The sequence below is a fragment of the Sarcophilus harrisii genome, chromosome 4 (assembly GCF_902635505.1).
Source record: "Sarcophilus harrisii chromosome 4, mSarHar1.11, whole genome shotgun sequence".
NCBI lineage: Eukaryota > Metazoa > Chordata > Mammalia > Dasyuromorphia > Dasyuridae > Sarcophilus > Sarcophilus harrisii.
The window spans coordinates 60,394,890-60,418,833 of record NC_045429.1 but is presented as its reverse complement, the minus strand read 5'-3'; the positions used below and the strand labels follow the sequence as shown (position 1 = coordinate 60,418,833).

Sequence of the window (23,944 nt, the reverse complement as noted above, 5' to 3'; positions counted from 1 at the left end):
TAAAAATTAACATTCAGCTTTGCCTTGAATCCCATGTTAACAATGTCATGTACAGAGGAAGTTATGTTTTCTTAATGTTATTTGCTTTTATATCAACAATTATTTCTTTATATACTCAGTCCCCATCTTGTGAGTTTTCTTTATAAATAAAAAGACAATAATTCATATACATCTAAAAAGCAGGTAACAATTCTGAACTCATAGTTCTCTGTCTTTCCAAAAAAAGGTGGGAGCTAAATTTGCTCATTTCCCATGATTGGGAAAAATCATATAATGAGCAGTACTATAATATATAAAAAATATGTAATATAATAAAAATATTATCCATATTTTATAGATGAGAAATGTGAAGCTAAGAGCAATCATGTAAAATACTTAAGTTTACTACCGTTAGTAAGTATATGAGGCAGGATAACTTAGGTCTTCAGTGTGCTATCCATGAACAAGTCTGTCCCCAAAGAAGAGACATCAAAAAGGTTATTTCTTTCACATTAATATCTGGCATTTCTGATCTGATGATTGGTTTTCATGAACTTTTTTTTCCTTCTCTTTTCTTCTCAGGTTGAGAAGGGAAATTCAGGTGATGTTTTAAAAAAAAAAAAAAAAAAAAAGATTAATTTTTAAAAGCCAAGTATCCCCCTTGCAATCTGGTTATCTAGTATTCACCAAAAATAGAGGATTAACTCATTTATCTTTATATTAAATTTCTTTCAAATGGTCAATAAATGGTTTAATTATGATTTCCAATGCCAAGATAAAATTAAGATCAAAATCATAAAACTCTTGCAACATATCCATAGGAGGCAGCTTAGGATAGTTTGATATCAAGGATTCAATTATTCACAAATAACCTCAAATCTCACTTCAGCCTTCCCCAGTGAAAAATAGCCAATCTGAGCTTAAGCATTAATTTACTTTTCCTTCTTGAGGCTCATGCAATAAAGTAGTCCAAAGTTGGACTGGACTTCCTCTCTTGTCTTAAAGAGAGGAAGTGAAACAATTTAAACTTGACACCCTCAAATAAACTTAATTTTCATAATATTAATCAGCTGTGGTTGAAGTTCCACAATTAAAACTTACCAAGAAATAAAAGGATACTACTTCATTTTCATCTATCATTCAGACAAAGAGAGAGAGAGAGACAAAGACACACACAGAAAAAAATACGAGAAAGTATATGTGTATGTATTTAAACTCTCTAGTTAAATATTGACAGATACCATTATAATAAAGAATTAATTCAATTCTGACCTATAGCATTTCTTTCTTGAATATCCTAAGGATTTCCCAGTCCTTGCCTTTCAGGTACGACTGACACCATTAATCGATCTATGACAATCTCACCTTTGGCTAAGTTCCTCTAGGTATCGGCCACTGAGAGACATGTTGACCTCTAGGGCTTTAATGCGGTTGTTAAGTCTCATGAAGACAGACTCCTTTTGGTTTGATCCATGGACGAGATTTCCATTAGCATACCCTAGGTCTGTTGAATTTTGCAATTCAGCATAAAAATCAGGGGCTGTCCTCTGCAACCCACCATGCACAGGGATAGCCAGAAGGACATCTTCGGCCGCTTGTTCTTCATCTCTCATATCAGAAACTGGAGAAGGCTCCCCCACGGGAGGGGTGAGGGGCTTGTAGGTGTCAGTGGTGGTGGTCACCTTGGCTTCCTCATCTTCATCATCTGCCACAGAGGGCGTGTGTTCGGGTGGCAGAACTGACTCTGAAGGCTTCAAGATCATCGGAATTGAGCTTAAATCATCCCGAAGGCTACTGTCCTTGACTTCGCCCACTGTACTTGTTTCATGGATCACAGCATGCTTTTCTGTCGCCACAATGCTCTCAGATTTTTTTTCTGTTTCTGTATAAACTTCAATGATGCTTTCTTGAGGAAAGAGCTGTGACACTGTCTGTCCTACTTCATTCTTAATAGGGTCAGGAATCTCTGCTTTTGAGGATGACTTGATTTCTGGAGTTGCATCCAAAAGGACTGACTGAGACACAGCTGGAGGGTGGCTGGGCTCTAGTTCAATAGCATCTCTGGTATGATTGACCAGCTCTTCATGAAAAGCACCACTCAGGTTGTGTGCCACAGCAGTTTCTGTATCTTTCTCCATGCCCTTACTGTCTAGTTCCTCACTCGGAGGCTGTGGCAGCAAAGTCTCCACTGGCTCAGGGGAGAGCGGTAGTGGAGTCTGGGCTGGGACTGGAGAGCGTGGCTCTCTGCTTCCCATTGTTCTGCTGCGCCTACGAGAAAGAGCAACTCTCACAGAACACCACCGCAGCAAATACTCTGAGAAGCTAGAGACGCAACATGCTGGTGGGAGCTCGCTGCAGTACGCTTGTGTCTCCAGCTCAGACCAGGCCGGGGACTCCTCTTCTTGCTCATCATTCCCCAGAAGAGTGACAGTTGATGGGCTTGGCTCCTCCTCTTCTTCTTGGACCAACTGTACAATTGGGCCTTCTTTGGGAAAGTCGGGGATAGGTGGCTCTATATCTGGTAAATGACCTTCAGCAGTTACAAACCTATGAATAAACATCTCCATTACAAATTGCCTTTAGATTTGCAGGATTTGAGAGTCACACAGTAAGCACTCATTTACATAACTGTTAATACTTTTAATATAATATCTGTTAAATTTGTTCAATATTTCAAATGTTCAAATACTGTTTTTTAAAAAAATTATTACATTATTTTTATTTGGAGACATTGCTTGATTAAAGGACCAAAACAGAATACCACTGCTGAAAAGCTTTATATATATAAGAATCTAGTTAACTAATTTTTCAAGTGACTAAGAATAGTATGATATCATACTAAATCATAATCTCTGACTAAAGGAGGCCTACCCAGCCCTTTTTGTAGTGGCTAGAAACTGGAAAATGAGTGGATGCCCATCAGTTGGAGAATGGCTGAATAAATTGTGGTATATGAATATTATGGAATATTATTGTTCGGTAAGAAATGACCAACAGGAAGATTTCAGAAAGGCCTGGAGAGACTTACATGAACTGATGCTGAGTGAAACAAGCATGGCCAAGAGATCATTATATACTTCAACAACAATGCTATATATGATGACCAGTTCTGATGGACCTGGCCATCCTCAGCAATGAGATCAACCAAATCATTTCCAATGGAGCAGTAATGAACTGAACCAGCTACACCCAGAGAAAGAACTCTGGGAGATGACTAAAAACCATTACATTGAATTCCCAATCCCCATATTTTTGCCCACCTGCATTTTTGATTTCCTTCACAGGCTAATTGTACAATATTTCAGAGTCTGATTCTTTTTGTACAGCAAAATAACGGTTTGGTCATGTATACTTATTGTGTATCTAATTTATATTTTAATATATTTAACATCTACTGGTCATCTTGCCATCTGAGGGGAGGTGGGGGAAAGAGGAGAAAAATTGGAATAAGAGGTTTGGCCATTGTCAATGTTGTAAAGTTACCCATACATATAACCTGTAAATAAAAGGCTATTAAATTAAAAAATAAAAAATAAAGGAGGCCTACCTATAATGACTCCCTCTCTATTTCCCTTCCCTCCCCCAGTCATCAAATACTTTCAATAATGATACAAAAATTAATTAAATTAAAGATACTACACTCTAACTCTGATTTCCTTAACACTTAAGAGGAATCTGTAGCATAAAATTTATCAACTGAGTACATATTGCTTGTTAATTGGAATACCTTAGAAATATCATAAGTTACCAGAGGTTATTTTTCTCATATCCCTATATATAGACCATAGGAACATGGAATGCATTTAATAAACATTTATCTATTTAGATTCATTTTAACTGGACAATTTAACAAATGCTCTGGCCTACAACTGTAACTATACTCAACAGAAAAAAATTTGCAGTAAGGAAAAACATTAGTGCCAAGAATACTATTTTTAGATCAAAATCATGTACACCTGGCATTTCTCGCCCCCCCCTCCCCTTTTGGTTTTTGTTTGTACCTACCTTACTATAATAGATCATCTATAACAAATGCCCTTTTATGTTTTGCTTGGGATAATCAAGTCTAAGATTTAATGTTTTAGGGAGTTAAAATATATATATATATATATATATATATATATATATATATTTTATATATATAAATATAAAATATTTAAATATATAAATATATAAAATATATTTAAATATAAATATATATATAAATATAAAAAATATAAATATATAAATATATATATATATAAAATTTTACTAGTAATATTTCATATTTCAGTGGCACTCAAATTAACACTGCTGCTTCTGAGCTCAATATTCTAGCACACTACTGTAACTTACTCAGGTGATGGAATGGGGCTGGGCTCTGAATCTGACATCTGAGAGGCTGTTGTGGCCGGGGCATTCTCAGATACACTCTTATTTCCTATTTTAAAAGAAATATACAAATCCACGTTGAGAGGTAATTAAGTAGAATATTTTCTTCAGCTATATCACATGCACCTTAAGAGAAAACTCTTTTCTTATTAAAATAAATACTTATTAGTAGAGCATACTATCCTTACAATAATTCTACTATCAGCTGTCTTAACAAAAGTAAAAATTCAATAACCAAAAACCCTAATGATATTTAGCATTTCCTCCCCAACTGAATTCACTGGTACTTAATGCAAAGCAAGTATCATATAAGCTAAATATATATAATCATATTTCTCTGTCTGCCCACCTCCCCCAAAACTGATAACCATAAAAACTGAGTAAAGCATTTAACTGGAGCTATTTTTCAATATATCTACTTCCCCTCTACCCCCAATCTCAGTTTAAGGCAAAAGACAAGAGTGTATAATAAGAATATGGTAACACACATACTGTTCTAACTTTCCTTCTATGTCTTCTATCCTACTCTAGAACTTAAGAAAGGGAAGAAGGAAATGAACTTGTGACTCTAATTGTGGCATTAATAATAATTAACATGAGATCATGTTGTCACAGAAGAGTTAAAATTACAAACAAGGTAAAGGGCAACCAAAAGATGGTGGATATATATAGGCTGCTGGTCACCAAAGACTACATAAGGAAAATGGTAAAAGACTTAATCGGTCTTTTAACAACATGTATAGCTTGGAAAAGAAGATAGTTGTTTTTTTTGGGGTTTTTTTGTTTGTTTGTTTTTTTAATTAACAGGATGAAAAGCAGCAGATAGACAATCTGGGTAAAACACTGCTATCTCTGAAACACAGAAAAGAAAGATCTCTAGAATACTGAACAGATCACATATGAAAGATTTATGGGAAAACAGATAAAAAAAAATCACAAGATTAAGATATGGGAAAGCTATAACCTGTATCAGCTAAGGATTATTATCTATAAGCTACTCATTATGGGTCCATTAAAGCAATAATCACATGGGAGTTTTATATATCAAACATTAAATAACTATTTTTTATTCTAGGAAAAGATCAGGAGGTTGGAAGTACACAAAGCTAAGCAATGACTTAGTCCATGCCCACATGGAATTTATGCTTTCATAAACTGATGGAACAATAGAGCAAATAGCTATAAGACAAATTATTAAGTATATTAGAGAATTACAAAATAAAATACCATGTGAGACACCTTCAGGAAAAGGCTGCCACTAACTATAGAGTTCAAGGAAGAATTCAAAGGTATGATGATAGCTTTTGAATTGGTTTTAATGATGGACGTCAACTGAAGAGGTAAAAAAGAGGGAGGAAGAAGAACTCACATTAGAGAATAGACTGGAAAAAGGTAGGTGTGATAATGTAAAGTAATCTATTTTGAAATAATATTGAAAAAGATAAAATGGTGCTATGTTGTAAAGGATGCTAGGGTTCTAAATGGCAAGAATATTAAGAGAAATGGGTAGCTGATTCCCTAAACAGATGACAATAATAGCTATTTTATTTCTAAACTCTCTTGGTAGGTCACTAGACAGAAAACCTGTTTAAGTAACAACTGAAGAATCAAAATTATCAATATCACTCTCTCTTGACTATTCAAATCAATTAGAACAATTTTAATAAATGGAATATTTAAGTGATAGATAATGAATATATGTGTTGTGCATGTGTGTAGCTATGTGTCTGCATCTGTGTAATCAAGGAAGAACCATTAATAAGGGAATGAATTGCACTTTTGTTAATAGCATCCTGCTACAAATGTAGAAGTTGTTAATACCTCTAAAAAGTATATTCTTAAGTATCTTATTTATATATTTTTCTTTCTGAAATCTAACTACTTTTCTGATTGGTCTTCCTAGGTAGGTAGAACAATAGGACAGATAATATTTAAGAAGCCAACCTGTGAAAAAAATTTTTTAATGAGTAGATAGATACCTTCTGCCTCAGCAAGGTCTTCAGTTTTTGCTCCCAAAATATTTGCAGCAATATTTACCATATTCAGAATGGCATCTAAACAGAATACACAGTCTCAATTATGGAATATTATGAAGGGTCACTGTTTCAAACAGCTTTTCAAAAATTATAACAAAAATCTCTATGTAATTCAAGAATTAGCCAATAGAGCCTCAATTCATAGCATACTTGATGATAATGGACAGTTTATTCATCCATAGGTGCAAATGTACAATAGATCTGTACACTAGGTGATCATAGTATGCCCAACCCCAATATTTTTATTATCAAAGATCCACATATTGATTGACCCACATATATCCATAAACTCCTGAACAGATAATCTTCCTTTAAACCAAGAGGGGAGAAAGAATGTGACGTTTATGTTTGTTATATTTCCTTAAAGAAATGTGTTAGTATGTATTAATATACATTTTCAATTCTTCAACAGAAAATATTCTATTTTCAACATCTCAACTGCATGCTATATATTTTTGTTTTCATTCTCTTTCTTATCTATGTAGATTTTTGTGATCTTCAAAGTTATAAGCATAGTTAATATCAGCTAAAACTAAATGATTCAAGAATGACTCATTGCTATAATCATTTTCTCTCTGTCCTTTTTGCTTTGCTATTTTATTCCATGGTTATCACACAGTGAGAAGTAGATTATCTCCTTTAGTACATATGATATCTAAGCTGCTGCTTAGCTTTGACCTCTCGTTTCTTATTCCTAAACCATGTTTTCCAATATTTTTTTTCCTTTTCTCTAATTCATGCAGCTTCTCTGTCTTATCCTCTAACAAAATATAAATTGATTTTAACTGGAACTTACTGGAATCATCATAGATAAACTTTCAATATCTTCTCATTATTTTACATTGGTGCCTAAAGTGTACCTATCTTTACAATGATCTTTTGCCAAATACTTACCATGCAATACAAAAGGATCAAGTATTTCATAAAATGATTTTTACTTACTTTTTTTTTTTTTAACAAATGATAAAGTCCATCTCTGCCAACACTTGTATTAGTTTAGTCATGCTTCCAATTAGAGTCAAATATCTTTTGTCTTCTAGTTTAGTTATAGTGAGAATGTCAATATTTATATGACTTGATTATTGAAAAACTACTCAAGCAGTGGATTAATGGATTAGGATTTCACTTAAAGTACTAATAGTTAATTGGGTGGGTTGGGGGTCAGGAAATTGGGGTTAAGTGACTTGTCCAAGGTCACATAGTTAGGACGTGTTAAGTGTCTGAGACCAAATTTGAACTCAGATCCTCCTGACTCCAGAGTAGATACTCTATTGCTAACAATTAACTTATTGTTTACTAACATTCTAAAAACCCTGTGATTCTTAGAATACTCATTTTGTCACTGCCTCCACCACTACAAAAGTTAATGAAGGCTATTCCAAATTTTTCTTTCTTTTATGATTTGTCATGTCCAAATAATGCATCAGCAAGTCTTGACCTACTGCTGAGCTTCTCTGTATTTTCTTCTTGGGGAAAAGACAAGTCTATTCTGGGAATATACTTGGAGCTTTTTCAACATAGCAGAATCTAACAAAACACTATTAGCTTTCACAAATCCAGGTTTCATACCACAACGTATTTTTGCAATGGATAAACCAGAGCTCCAAATGGAGTACAAGGGAAAACATAAATAGATTGGGAGGCTAGATGAACTCATCTCATTTCAGTATTAAGGACCTCTCCGTACCTGATATGTTAGACTAACTTAAAATCAATGATTATCTTTGACCTAAAAAAAAAAAAATGTAGCTGGAGAAAAACATAAGACAATTCTAACTTTTTAGAAGTGTTGAAATGAGTAGTTCTCAGAATAATTGTGAAACTCTTTTGATATCTTCATTTATTTATACAGAAAAATAGTGACTAAATGTAAATAATGTCTTATAAGCATATTAACTAGGCCTTGTATTATAGATAATTAGCAATAATCTGAACATGCAGCGTTGAATTCATAACATGTGAAAAATACTTTACTTTCTAGGTGTCCTATGAGGACATTCACTCTAGAATGAATGTCCTGCTTTTTTTCCTCTTGATTTGGCAGTGGGAATAACAGAGAACACTTTTTACTTTTCATGATATTTTATGAGTTTTTCCTCACTTATTAATTTCTGAGTAAAAACAAAGTCTTCCAAATCTATAATAATTCATTCTCATTCATTCTCTCTCTCTTTCTCCTATCTCTCACTTTCTCTCTCTCACACACAGACATACAGACACACTCTGTATGCCAATTTTAAAAATTAAGAGTGCTGATGAGAGATGGCATCTGACTATAATAACCTAAATCTCTCTCTAGTTTTACTTCTATGTTACAAGAAACATTGTCTTGTACAAAGTGGTGGTCCTTCTTGCCATAGCAAATCCCTCTCTAAGCACAAGTGATCCAAATCCGACATATTGCCCCTTTTATCATGTCTGCTCTCTTGCTTAGCTCCAATCTGTCATGGATATTTCTGTTATCAACATTCCCAAGTCTCCTCCATTCAAAAAAACAAAACAACGACAACAAAAAAAACCAAAACAAACTATCTTATAATATATCATCTCTGTATCATTCCATATCACTTCCTCCCTTTTATGATTAAACTCCTTGAGAAGACCATCTACAGTATCTCCACTTTCTTTCCTCCTTCTCTCTTTTTTAGCTTTTTACAGTGTGGTTTCCAATCTAATCTCATCATTCAATCCAAACTGTTCTCTCCAAAGTTAAAAATTAATTTTAACTGCCAAATCAAATGGACTTTCTCAAAATCCTTATCATTTTATTGATCTCTCTGCAACCTCTGACCTTGTTAACCATCTTTTCTTCTTGAAATTCTCTTTTCTCTTGGTTTTTGGGATACTGATCTCTTTCCTGCCTACTTGATCCTACCTATTTAATCACTTGTTCAAAAACTCCTCTACTGGATCTTTACCCAAGTCATGCCTGATAATCTTGGCTGTTCCACAATGCTTTGTCCTGGCCCTTCTTTGCTCTCTCTATCCTATTTCACTTGGTAATTTCATCAGATCTAATGGATTCAATTGCTGTCCTTTGGAGAAGACTCCATTTCCATTTTGACCAATATTCAAAATTATGATCAAAAATGAATACATACTACACTCAATTAGTATAATGGTACTTCACTTGCATCTAAGACCAGTTTTTTCCCTTTATATACACTGACATATCAATATTCTGGGCTCTTTTCCCCTTTGCCCTGTCATTCCATGTCATCCTTAATTATTTATTGCAATGACCTCCTCAAAATCCTAATCAATAATATTTTCTTCAAAGTTCAATTGATTTTGCTTCTATCAATTTTCATCAGATATAAGGGAATCAAGAAAGTGTCATAGCAAATGTTAGAAATTTCCAAATGAACCAAAGAATTAAAAATTTGGGAAACACTCATACAAAGTATCAGAGGAGAAATACTTACTTGTAGCAGAACCAAGAAGATTTTTTGAAGATTTGTCCTCCCCAGTACCATAATCCAAAGGATAATCTGTTTAAAATAAAGTAATTCACCATCATAAAAATTATGCCATGCCAACAACTGTCATATACAGAAACTAAAAATAAAATAACTGAGAATAATCAATCAACAAATATTTCCAAAGTATTTGCTATGTGCCAATACAGTGCTAAATTCTGGGAATATAAAAGAAAAATCAAACCATCCCTGGATTAAAAAGGCTAATGTTCTACCATGTATATATAAATGTATATAAAATAAATACATGATTATGAAGGGAGGGAACATCATCACTGGAGAGAGGACAAAAGGTAAGGAAACTATCAGGAAGATATGAGGCCAGAATGGCAATCTTGAGCTAACTTGTAAAGAGATTTCAAAATCAAAGAGAAAAAGAATATTTGATCCTAAAGGCAATAAGATGTCATTAAAGTTTACTGAATAAGAAAGCAATATGGCCAAACATATATATTTTAGGAAAATCACTTTTATAGCTATGTGGAATATAGAATGGAGGGTAGACTATTATAATAATGCAAATGAAATGTCATTTAGTAACTATTCACTAAGCACCAGCATACCAAGAAACACCAGTGCCAGGCATTTTACTAAACAGTGGGGATACCTCACCCAAAAAAGGCAAAAGACAGGCCCTGTCCTCAAGGAGCTCACAATCTAGTGGAGGTAATAAGGGACTAATATAACGAGACAAAGAGAGATGGGTAGGAGAGATAAAGAGATAGAAATAACAAGATCTCGTGAATGTTTAGAGATGGAATGTTTGGGATAAAGTTAATCAAAGAGTAGAGGATAATGCTGAGACAGCAAACCTAGGTGACTAGAAAGCAACTTGGAAGATGCAGAAGACTATGTTGGGCTTGGAGTCAGAAAAACCTGAATTCAAAGCTGTCATTTTGAAAATCAAACTCTATTTGCCTCAATATCCACATCTGTAAAGCAAGGAAGTCATAATAGCACCTACTTCTCAGGGAAGATGATATCCTTAACAAAAAGAAGGCAGTTTGGAAAGAAGTTAGGAGTGAAAGACTTTTAAGTTTGGCACTTACGGGATATTGAGCCTTAAAAGTCCAAGAGATAGCTGGAGATAGGTGAAAAACTCAAGAAAAGAGTTAGATAGACCTATGATTATATTTAGAAATGCTAACTGGTAAGAAACAGTAAGGTCACCAAGTAATAAAAGTGTGAAATGAAAAGAGAAGATGAAGCAGAACAGAACCTTGGGATAACAATTACAAGTAGAGGCTATGATATGGATAGTGAAAAACTAACTTTTTTGGGGTTACAAAAATATGTGTAAGCAGTGGAGCATTTAACAATTACAGAACTTAAAATTTAAAAGGGAACTTTCAGATCATCTGGTTTAATTCCCTTTTATTTTAAAATGTCATAAGTAAATAAAGATAATACTGCCCAATGAGGTTAAGTAGATAAGTGAAAGTTACAAAGTTAATTATGAAGTATTACAAATAGCGCATTTACAATTAAACTTAAGTTTCCTGATACATCACTGAGGATAGGGTTCAAAGTTAGGACTGCAGCCTTTGAACCCTATCCTCAGTGATGTATCAGGAAACTTAAGCCATAAGACTATGCATGCCACTTAATTTAGCTATACCTCACACACAGCTCATGAAAGAAAGTCAAGGAAGTAAAGAAATAATATTTAATATGCAAGAAAAAAAGCACTATTCAACAAAACACACCAGTTATACTGATCTTAAAAAAGGCCATTTTGAAGCCATACATTTTGTCTACATTCCAAAACTATAAAAACCATTATCACTAATTTTTTTTTTTTAAGTAACAAGGAAATGTTGTATTAAAGGAAAAGCAAAATGCTTTTGTTTTGTGTGGTTTAGTTTGATTTTTCCTGGTAAATTTATTCATTTTTAATATATATATTGCTTTATGAATCATGTTCGGAGAGAAAAATCAGAGCAAAAGAGAAACCATGGGAGAGAGAAAAAAAAAAAAAAAAACACAGAAAAAAGAAATGAACATAGCACGTGTCGATTTATGTTCAGTTTCCTTAGTTCTTTTTCTGGATACAGATGGCATTTTCTGTCCAAAACCTATTGGGATTGTTTTGGATCACTAAACCACTGAGAAAAAGCAAATCTTTCAATGTTGATTGTAGAGGGCTGAAACTCTTGAGTCGATGCACTGAGGTAAAGACAGCCGAGCACTTGAGGCTAACTACCGATTGGACAGTACTCTATGGGCATATGCTTGGAAATGGCCCTTCCCACTATCCTGTGCTGGCTCAATGATTGATGTATACAAAGGATTGTAAAAGGGACTAGGGGGAGGAGTAAGACTAGCCAGAGTCATTTTTTGCAATGGCCGGAAGGAAGTTGAGGAGATCCTACTTCTATCCCCTTCACTTCTACCCCTAAAGACCAAGAATCTTAAAGACTAAGGACTTTTGCTTATCCTGACTCCGGCTGATTCTAGGGTATCCTGGGTGCTAGTGTGGTCGTTACAGCTGATCATCGCACATTCTTGGTGTTTTTGTGTACAATGTATTCTGGTTCTGCTTATTTCACTCAGTATCAGTTCATGTAAATCTCTCCATGTCTTTCTAAAATCAGCTTGTTCATCCTTTTTTATAGAACAGTAAGATTACCACAGCTTGTTCAACCATTCCCCAACTGATGGGCATGTATTCATCTTCCAATTCTTAGCTACCACAAAAAGAGCAAGCGAAATGCTTAAATGCATCATTTATACTTACCATAGTCCTCATCAAATAACTCTTGTCGTTCAGACTGGTACTGAGAATCAGCAATTTCTTCATATTCTTCAACCATGCTAGTGCCAAATACCCTAAAAACATCAGACACATATGTATGCATATACTTTCTACATAATGATGTCAAAAAGATTTTATTAGCTTAAGAACATATTCTTGATAATTAAAAACTTTTGCAAGTTTTTTATGATTAAAATTTCACATCTATACAAAAATGCAAGATATTTTAAAATCTAAAATATTTTTAATAAACCAACACTAAAATTTCTTCCAAATCATATTTAATCAGCAAAACATAAATCTCATCCCAAAATTAATCTGACATTTCCAATTTTATGAAATTCTTCAAATTCTAGGTGTAACTTAAACTATCTATCTATAGCTACACAGCTATACATGCAAATATGAAAGAATTCTCTTTAAATAATGCAGTTAAAATAAAGTGCTAGGATTTTTAAAATTAATTTTAAAATATTTTTAAGGTTTTAAACTCTGTGAAATAAACCTAGTGTTTACTTTTCTCCCAGAATATGCATTTTGTACAGTACCTTATAAGGCTTAATGGACAAAAGTGTTCTGATCCAAAATGTGATACTAACTCCACCTAAAGAATAAAAGTATTTAAAAAATGGAAATCCAGAAATGTTCAATCTTATTACAATTTTAAGATAACAGATTCAAGTTTTATACTTTCAATATTTTAACAAGTTATACATTCCCAGAGAGAAAGTGGGAGAGAGGAAGAGGGAGAGGGGAAGGCAGAGAGAGGCTTGGAAACTTGTATTTGCCATGCATTTAGATGGTGAGCTGCAATATACCAAGCTCTATGCATTCAACATTCCAAAAGAGAAGGCCGCTAACCTTTATGTATTTGATGAACATCTGAAGCAAGAGAAAGGAAAAGAAAAAGATATCAGTACAAAGTCTAGATAACATGCTAAAAAGTAACTTCAAATATTTTAAAATTACACTTTATGGAGAAAGTATAGAAAAAAATGTATCATAATGGATAAAGTTGTAGTACTCTCAGATTTGGAACAGAAACTAAAACTATAGCTATTACTATTTATAAATATAATCTAATATGTCTTTATCATTTTCTAAAATCTCAAATGTTTGGTTGCTTTAGTTAAAATGATCTTTACTGATCAGATTATTTGTTAAAATTATTTATTTATAAATCTCATTAATACTTGTTAGTTGCACAAAATAAGTGAAAATGTGTTTTAATCAGTTAATAGAACAGAAGAATGAAATAATTATAACTAATCTCTTAATAGCTACTTTTACTACATTAGCTATATCACAAGTATACACATATATAGTGTTAAAGTTCGCTGTCCTAACATGAAAGATTTACACAGCTTGTCATTCTATTTTAAAGAAACAGTCTCAACCAAAGTCACAAAAGTCAAAGAAGATAAAATGCCACTTTTTAAAAATAAAGAATAACAAGTATCCCTTTAAAAATCATTTACTAACTGTAAATATTGGTGATGCTGGAAGATATATAACTACATATGCACACAAAAAAATGGTTTAAAAGAACAATTTTACAGGTTTCCCAAATTTGGAATTTGTGGTGGGTTAAAGAAAATTAAACGTGGTCTTAAAACTATAGATTTTTTGAAAGACTTCAAGTTATGAATTTTAAATACATTTTATAGATCAGAAAACTGAGGCCCAGAAAAGGGCAGAATAATGCAGTATTTGAGGTAGGATTTGAAATCAGGTGCTCTGACTCCAGATACAATGTTCTTTACACTACACAAAGTATACAATATAAGAAACTGATTAAAACAGAATGAGAACCAGAGTAACTAGTTCTTACAATTTAGACCCAATAACTCAAAAACACCAGTAACTAACTCATTCTGCAAAAATGATAAAAACCAAAAATGTCCCAAACTTCCCATAACGAAAAAGGGATAAATCTATTTAAGGACTAATCATCAACTTGGGTAGTAAATTTGAAACAAAACTATATTATTTATGTTCCTAAAAATGCAATTTTATATTTAATAACATAACCAATGAAAATAAATAAGCACATCAAGACTTTGCTTTAATTGAATTGTTGCTACAAAACAATATCCAAAGCAGATTAAAAAAAAAAAAACTTGGTAACTTTAGGCTATGACTATGAATACTACAAATTTACCCTTTTGAAGATGCCAACTAAATACATGCTAAGCAAACAGTAAAACCCCAGAAGATCATCAGCTAGCTATAAATTATTAAAAGAATAGTAGAAGTAATCAATGCAATTGCCATTCCAAAAAAAGTCACTAAATTAGCCATAACAAGCGATTTCAAAGTTTGCAGCTATGGACAGAAAAGGGGAGAAAATGCAAAGTTGTTATCTCAAATTAACTTCTAAATTTTACTTATTTAAATAGAGAATTTAAAAGGGACATTAAAAAAAAACACCTTTAAAGTTGAACAACAAAGGTAGGATTTCTACATTTAACATATTTCATTTGTATAAATTAGACCATGAGTTTTGCAACAATTTCTTCCTGCTTAAATGTAATATTTTTACTTTTTTAAGAAATCGTCACACACAATATCATTTCATTTAACTTATTACAGTAGGATAGTGCTCCAATGACCTTTAAATCAAATATCTAAAGAATTAAGGTGGAAGAAAAAGACACTTTAAAATCTTGCTGCTTTTAAGCTATTGCAAGAATCTTAAGTTTCAGGTCCTAATAGATTATAAAACATCTCCCTTATAATTAAGAGCAAAATATGTAGGAGTAAGATTGAGAGGAATTTAGATAATTGGCATTATGCAATGGTGCATAATAAATTTCCTTGGATAATTATTTTCAGATATTGATATAGGAAGCAGAACTATGAAAAGGCAGCCTTGGAAAAAAATATAAATTTACCACTTTGATAAGCTCAGAGATTACAAAATCAACTCATTTGGTGCTTTCAGTTTGCTCACAAAGCAGCAATAATTTTTCAATTAAATGATCAATACCTGCATACTTTGTCAAGTATACTAAATTTTAACATTCTATTACCAATAATTACCTTGACATATTTTGCATACATCTGTTCATCTAAAGGGAAACTCTGGACAGTCCTCTCATCTCTACCATGAAAAGTGCCCAATTTAATCCATTTGCTTGTGGGATATCTGGAAAACATACACATCCACCCAAATGGGGGAGGAAGTACAAATAATTATTTAGTATACTGTGTCATGAGTTATAGATCAAGGTTTTGTCATTGATTTTTTCTTCCCTCCAAGCTGACACTGATTGAGCTTAGTATAATCAGGCCTACTTTTTGTTTTAGAAATCTTCTTTTTGTATGTGTATAGTAGTCACTGCTAAAATCCTCATAACAAAGTCTGGAAAGTGTTCCTTTAATGGGGAAATAGTTCTTAGACAATATGAATTTACCAAATAGCTATAAAGGATGAGGATAAGCTAAATCTAGGGTCATTTAAAAAGGGCTGTGGACATTAAGGCGATGATGGGAAGAGTCAAGAAAACATAGGACATACTATTCTCTACCTGTAATTCTGTCTGGTTTCACCTGCACAGATGTCAAACCCCGTGGTATTCACACACACCCCTCCCCCACTTACTTCCTTTTGTGTGCAGTCTTCCCCCATTAGAAAATAAGCTCCTTGAGCTGAGCATATAACATTTTTCTTATTTGTATCATCAGTACTTAGGATAGTGGCTGGCACACAGAAGGTGCTTAATAAAAGTTTATTGAATTACATTGAAATGACATTAGCAGCATCCATGTTTGAGTAGATGTTTTTTGTGTTATATGTAACTATGTGAGAAGAGGGGAGAGAAAAAATGTTGAGCAAAAACAAAAAATTCAATTTATATATACTTTAGAAATAATCTTATTATGCAAAATAAATCATAATTATGACTTTTTTATAAAATGAGGTACTGGCCATGGAAAGCAATGTAAAAAGTGACAATTTAGGTTTTAAAAGAACTTACCTGTCACTAATAGACACCAGAAAATCTTTAGGAGTAGATGAAAATAATTCATAATTAGCAATATCAAACTGCTTTACTTGAATTGGCTCACAGAGTTCAATAACAAACCTTTAAAAAAAAAATTGAAATTATCTGAATGAAAGGATTATCAAAATACAATTAATATTAAAATAGCTTTAAATTTTAAATTTTTTCTTTAGAATAAAAAACAATTAAGTACACAGTTATTAGCAAGTCATTTTACCACCTAGAGCAACCAAACTGAAGAGAATTACTAGGTTGAAAGCTAAACAAGAACTTGAATTAATTCACCAAGTTTTTCTTAAAACCCTTAACTCTTTTTCCATGAAGTCCATTAATTCACAGGAAAAAAAATGCTTTTTCTTTTTCCTTGGAATATATGCACTAACTCCAGAAAATGTTCCTTAAAACAAATTTAAATGTGTACAGTTATTTACAGAATTAATTTTTAAATAGTTTATTAAGCAGGCTCCATTAATCCACTTTTGAAAATGCTAATCAAAACTCCAGATATCTAAAAATGTATGCAATTTCTATAAGACGTTCTTGGAAGGTATTTGAAAATATTTCTGCCATATTTGTCTTGCCTACCATAACAAAAATTCGACAGTATTTCTAACTACTTCCTATATGCTTAGCTATTATTGAGATAACATGTAGTATAAAAATAAAAAAATATAAAAGCATAGTCTTAGCCTACAGGAACTTATAATAAAATTACAGAAAAATATGGAACATGAGAATTAGGAAAGCCAGGAAGATCTAGACTCAAGCCCTACAACTAACACATTGTAGCCGAGAAACCCTAAGCAAGTTCGAATTTCTCAGCAAATAAGTTTCCTCCATCTTGGGTCATGGATGCTTTCAAGAGTCTGAACAACTGAGAAAAAAAAAATGTTTTTTAAATGTGCAAAATAATATACAAACAATTATAGAAGAACTTAATGATATCAATGGCTAATGAATAGACGCAATGGATGGCTAAATTCTAACTTTAAAATATGCTAAGTCTTAGGAATTACTGTTTAATATTTTCATCAATAATCTGAAAGATGAATTTATTTAATTTGTTGAAAATTTTAAAATGGTTATCACCATGAATAATCTCAAAAAATATTCAAGTCAAAATAACCCAATTCAGTAATAAGAATTACAGGATAATTTATATTGTAAAATAAAAAACAAACCATGTTTTTTTAAAAAAATGGAGCAAAGAATACTGTCACTTAAAAAAAATGTGATAGGAAAAAATAAGTTAAAGAAAACAAGAAGATTCAATGCTTTATTCTGAAATACTGGAACTTTTATTAAGGATACTTTATATTCTCTTTTGGGCACACAAATGAAACAAAATGATATAGCATATGAAGTAATTAGCTAATTGTCTCAATTAGTATATTTGCTAATTCCCTTGTATTTCTAAGATTAATAAATAGGGAATAGTTTTAGCTCTTCTTTAACTACAGTAAGTTTCTTTTTCTTACTGATATTGCTAGCATTCCAGAATGATATTAAATAATAGTAAGGACAATGGTATCCTTGCTTTACTCCTGTATTTGCTGAGAAAGCTTCTAGTATATTCCTATTACATATGATACTTGCTTTTCATTTTATATAATTTTTATATTAAAAAAAAGATCCTTATTGTGGGGTGTTTTTTAAAGCATAAATTGTTTTAAAAGGCTTTTCCTGTATTTATTTAATTATGTAATTTTGGATATTTTTTGTTTTAAATATTATTATGTTAATTGTTTTCCTAATACTGAACCATCCTTGTATTTCTGGTATAACCAAATATGGTCATAATGAATTATAATGATTACTTGGATAAAACACAGTAGTCTGAAAGGATTTTTTCTTTAAATTTTTCAATAAACATACATTTTTATTACTGATATATCACTTTCCTGTGTTTCAACTTTCTCCAGTTTATGTATCAGGACTATATTAATGTCATTAAAGGAACTTTGACAGGGTGTTTGCTTTCTCAATTTATGAGAATAATTTGTAAAGTAATGGTACCACTTGTTCTTTAAAAGTTTATAGATTCTGTGAAAACAAAGAAACTAAGTTTTTTCTTTGATAGTTTTACTATAGCCTGTTTTTAAAATGAAATTTAAGAATCTTTTGCATTGTTTTAGTTTAACTAGTTTGTATTTTTGAGATATTCCTCTATTTTTAGTAGCATATAATATAGATTATGATCACTATTTTTTATTTCTTTAAATTTTATTGTGATTTCACTTGGTTCATTTGCTGTTTTGTTAATCTGTTTTTCAATCCTCTTCAATAAAGTTGCAGGCTACAACATAAGCCCTCAAAAATCAAAACATTTCTATGTAATAACAAAATTGGATGGAACTTAGCAGAAGGGAAAATTCCATTCAAAATAACTACATCAGGCATAATTACCAGAGTGAACAAAATACTTGAATAGATTCAATCACAAAGTCTTAAAAATCTAAAGCTATACAATGTGTATATAAGTAAAGAACTTTAATAATTGGAAGAATACTACAGTGTTCATTACTGGCTATCACAACATAGTAAAAGTAACAATTACTACTTAAAAGTTAATTTATACTTTTAATGCTATACCAATCAAATTATCAAAGGGATATTTTATAGGATTCATAAAAATAATAACACAATTCAAATGGAAAAAGAAAAGCTCTACACTATCAAGGGAAATAAGAAAAAAGATATGAATAAGTAAAGAATTCAATGAAAACTATCTGATGCTTATTTTAAAAAAAGAGATTGAATAGATTACAGAAGGGAGAATCAGAAACAAAAGTATTCAACAACCAACCGTTCAATATACCAGAAAACGCCAAAATTCCCTGTTTAGGGAAATATATATATATATGTGTGTGTGTGTGTGTGTGTGTGTGTGTGTGTGTGTGTGTGTGTATCTATCTCATTGGGGAAGAAATCTTAGACCATGACATAAAAAACTTAGAAAAGAGAAGCAAATCATATTTTTTTTTTTACAGCTGAATAGATCCATTCTTAGTCAAACAAGAGTAAAGGCAATTACAAAGATAAAAGAGTAACTCCTTTTTTAAAAAAAGCTTTGATGCAAGTAAAATTAATGCTAAAGATAATCAGGTAAGTGGCTGAATAGGGGAAAAAAAATCTTAAGGTCAAATTTCTCCAATAGTGGTATAGTATGTACTTACATGTGTGCATATGCATGTGTATATGTGTATGTATATGTCAATATATGTGTATGTATGGACACAAGTAAATGCCATTTCCCAATATAAATAGTCAAAGCATATGAACAATTTAAGAAAATAATTTCAACAACCATATAAAAGAATGCTCCAAATTACTTCTATGAGAAATGCAAATCAAAAGAACCCTGCAGTTTCATCTCATACCCTGCAAACTGTCAAAAAATAATAAAAGATGGGAGTAGCTATGAAAAGATGGACACAATGCTGCATTGTTGACACAGATGTGAAGTGATACACAATTTTGGAAAGCAAATGGGAAATGTGCAAATGAAGTTACTAAAAAATCCATACCCTTTGATCAAGAGATTTCACTACTAGGCTTATATCCCAAGGATGCCATTGAAAAGAAGTCCACATGCATATCAAGATATATTTCCCATGACCGTTTTCTCTAATGGGAGCATAATCTACAGTAAAAATACTTTATATCAGAAATTTCATTTTAATAATCACTTAAGTACCAATTACGTACAAAAGGTTATGCTCAGCAATGGAGGAGACATCTGAAACTGAAAACACTGTCCCCTACTGGGCATTTATTCTACTTACTTATGCACACTAAATAAACTAAGGAAAATGGAGAAACAACTTGATGTTAATAATTTACACCCCTTACAAAATAAGAGACCTAGAGAAGTCTTTAAACCTGAAAACAAATTCATTCTTCAAAAGCAAAGAAAGTCAAGAGTGAAACTGGTACTCAATCTTATTCTCATCAATAATGAAGAAACCATGACTATCTCAGAATTTGTGACAAGACAAGGAGAAAAAAGTCAGGAATAGTTTGAAACAAATACAAGATCATGGAAGGCAGATTTCAAAAAAATATATAGATAAGATATCATGACCTATTATTTTTTCTAGGAAAGCCAGCACAGAATAGATGAAAGATCAAAAGAATGAAATTCTGAAGACCAAAGAGAAGTAATTCCAATGAGAAAAGAAAATGGGATATTGTCCATAGAAATCAGTGAAAATGTACATTGAAGTCACATACCAACTTAGATTTAAAAAACACATTTTAAAGAAGATGGAAGCATGTGCAGACAACTTAAAATGAATAAATATATGTGCCAAAATAATATATAGCTAACATATATACTATATAGCACTTGAAGGTATGAAAAGCAATTTAGGAAAACCATCTAATTATACACCTAGTTCCCTACTCTGGAAAGAGGGGAAACTTTTAAGTTATACATTTGAGTTTAAAAAAAAAAAAAAAAAAAAAGATCAGTATGTTGGGCTGACAATGGTTTCATACCAACTGGCAGAAAAACGTTTATCCAACTACAACTCTTTCTAGACTTAGTTGGACTGCATGAGCAATGTGATCAGAAACCAGATGAAATAGTTGGCCAGAATAAACCTTATGATCACCAAGATGCCTAACTCTGATGATAGGTCTAAAACTACAAAAATTTATTTATAAAAGAAATATAATTATGTTTTTCAAACTTACCAAATTTTGGTACTACATGGATTCAGCATATATAAGTCCATGTTTTCTATCAGAATTGCAGATGTGCTCTATATAAAAAGAAGATAATAATAACAAAAGGAATTACAAAAGGAAAATAAAGAAAAAAGTATTTTTGAACAGTCATAAATTTCTTGATTTTCCACATTTTAATTCCTCAAGTAGTTTAACCTCAGAAAGCATATTAAAATCTATAAAAATAATGAAATGAAACTAAATAAAACTAATAGGCTATATAAATACCTCAAAAGAAACACATAAGTATTTGTTCCTTAAACTCAGGATCAGCTTTGATTTAAAGAAATAATATTTCACATTTCCTTTAGACATTAAGGATTATAGCTTATAATGTCACCTCCCCTTTTAAAAAAGAAATCACTAAAATCTCATATGGAATTATCACTTACAAGTAGTGGTACAAAACAGGTACCATTTTGTACAACTTAAAATTGTACAAAAAGGTACAGCATCATAATTTTCAACGAAAACAAAAAACTTTGCCACTTTATCCTGAACTCTTATGTAAAAATAGTTTTAAAAGAATTATCTTATGTAGAAATACAATTATGAGTCAAGACTCAAATAGGTCAACAAGCATATTTATAAAACACTTATGTTTGTCATGGTCCTTGATGATAAAGGATACAAATACTAAAAAAAAAGTGATAATCCCTATCTGAAAAGACTCTTATCAAGGGAGACATGAATATATACATATATGTGCATAAAAATAAGTACATGCAAAATAAATACAATGTACTTTAGGATAGGAAGGCATTAGCAATCAAAGGAAATATGGATAAGTTTCATACAGAAGGGAGTCTTATAAGTAATTCTATAAGGCAGGGAAAGAAGCAATGTATAGTATTGCAAGTATGGGAGGAGTCAGGCAGTATAAAGGCACAAAGATAGGAAACAGGGTGCTGTTTATTAGGAATAGCAAAATCACAATTGCATAACTAGACTGCAGAATATGGGAAAGAAAATAATGATGAATCAAAAAGATAAGTAGTGAGCACCTTGCAAAGAGCTTTCCTTAACAACCAAATAGGAGTTGCTGAAATCTAAATGACATGATCTGAGCCCTGTACTTAAAGAAAACCACTTTGACAACTGTAGAGATGATGAGGAGGAATGCTTTTTCAAAGCATTTATATAGTGCTAATTATATGCCAGGCACTGTGCTAAAAACACCTTTTACAAATATCTCATTTTCTATGTCAATTAGAAGAGAGATTAAGAGTCTAATTAGAGGGGGACTGCAAAAGTCCAGTTAAATGTGTCAACAACATGAATAAAGGTACTATTTGTGTGAATAGTGAGAAAGAGATGTGAAAGCAAGGTGGAAGAAATACCAACATGTGACTACTGAGTACATATGTAAAGTAAGGAGAGAAGTGAATAGTGAATAATGCTGAGATTATAAACTTAAGGGAAAAGAAAGATGGTAATTTCCTGATTAGAAACAGCAAAGCTCAGAAGAGGTGAAGATTTGAAAAAAAAAGACACTATTTTCTGTTTTTGACATGTTCAGTTTGAGATTCCTATATAATACCCAGTTTAAAGTGCATAGGAGGCAGGTGGTGATGTGGGACTGGCACTCCAGATATAAATTAAGAATGAAATACATAGTGGAGAGAAAGAAAAAACTAAACATTAGGTCACACAATAGAGATTTGGACTGTAATAACACATGACAGGAATAAAAAGTAGAAAAGTAAGTGAATATCATATAACCACATAACTGTGTTAATTACTCTAAAAACTTAACCTAAAAGTCTAAGAAACTTAAGTTTCTCAAAAAGATTACCTTGGCTTCTGGGTTAGCTGCTAATATTTTGGCACCACATTCTACTGAAGCATAATTATTCCTGTTTTTCTGGACCTTCTTGGTTGAATGCTGACCACCATTGGAAGATGGATGCATTGATTGACCTGTAGATAAGCATTATTAACAGGTGTCTGGAAGACCCATGTTCATTTAAACCTCATACACATAATCCGTATGGTTTTATGGGGAGAGGGAATAGAAAGGGTGTTGAGGGGATGGGTATATGTTATGTTGGGGCAAATCATCGATCCCCTATTTTCATCACTTTCTTCATCTCTTTAATGACAATAATCTAATGGCATCTACCTCTTACCTAGAGCAAATGAATGTAAAGCTTTTAGCAGTGTCTAGCCCATGATAAGTTCTATATAAACGTTAGCCATTATTATCTTAAATAAAACAAATTCTACTATCAGGGAGTTGATATATAAGCTCTTCAATTTTTCCACTAGGAAGCATTGGATATAGTCTTTCTATATAATATTAACCTTTCACTCATGAGAAATGGTGCGGTTTACATGTGTGACCTTAACATCAATAATTTTCAAGGAATTCTTTAACTTAACACTCAGGCCTTTCTACTCTATCCATATAGCAGGAAAAAGAAAAATAACTATGACAATGAAAGTCAATCTTTATACATGCACTTCAGATTAGCTGATTTTAAATCAAAACTTTATCAAAACCATATCTTATTGTTAATTCAAACTGCAAAGTATGAGTTAAAGAAGGATTCAAGGAAGTAACAACTATGAAGTGAGAAAGAACTA

At 32.0% G+C, this 23,944-nt stretch overlaps 1 protein-coding gene across 7 annotated transcripts in view; it reads right to left on the bottom strand.

The window, feature by feature from the left end:
• SUCO (SUN domain containing ossification factor) overlaps positions 1-23,944 on the bottom strand; it is a 90,186-nt gene that overhangs the window by 14,253 nt on the left and 51,989 nt on the right. For 5 of the 7 annotated variants that reach the window (XM_031936901.1, XM_031936902.1, XM_031936899.1 and 2 more), the window contains 11 exons: positions 23,154-23,278; positions 21,326-21,393; positions 16,601-16,708; positions 15,663-15,768; positions 13,482-13,502; positions 13,169-13,224; positions 12,603-12,694; positions 9,812-9,877; positions 6,330-6,404; positions 4,315-4,399; positions 1,345-2,526 (listed from right to left, as the gene is read on the bottom strand). In XM_031936901.1, coding sequence (XP_031792761.1) covers positions 1,345-2,526; positions 4,315-4,399; positions 6,330-6,404; positions 9,812-9,877; positions 12,603-12,694; positions 13,169-13,224; positions 13,482-13,502; positions 15,663-15,768; positions 16,601-16,708; positions 21,326-21,393; positions 23,154-23,278 — 1,984 coding nt within the window. The remainder of the gene's footprint in view (positions 1-1,344; positions 2,527-4,314; positions 4,400-6,329; positions 6,405-9,811; positions 9,878-12,602; positions 12,695-13,168; positions 13,225-13,481; positions 13,503-15,662; positions 15,769-16,600; positions 16,709-21,325; positions 21,394-23,153; positions 23,279-23,944) is intronic. The other 2 variants (XM_031936905.1, XM_031936900.1) reach the window with 1 other exon arrangement.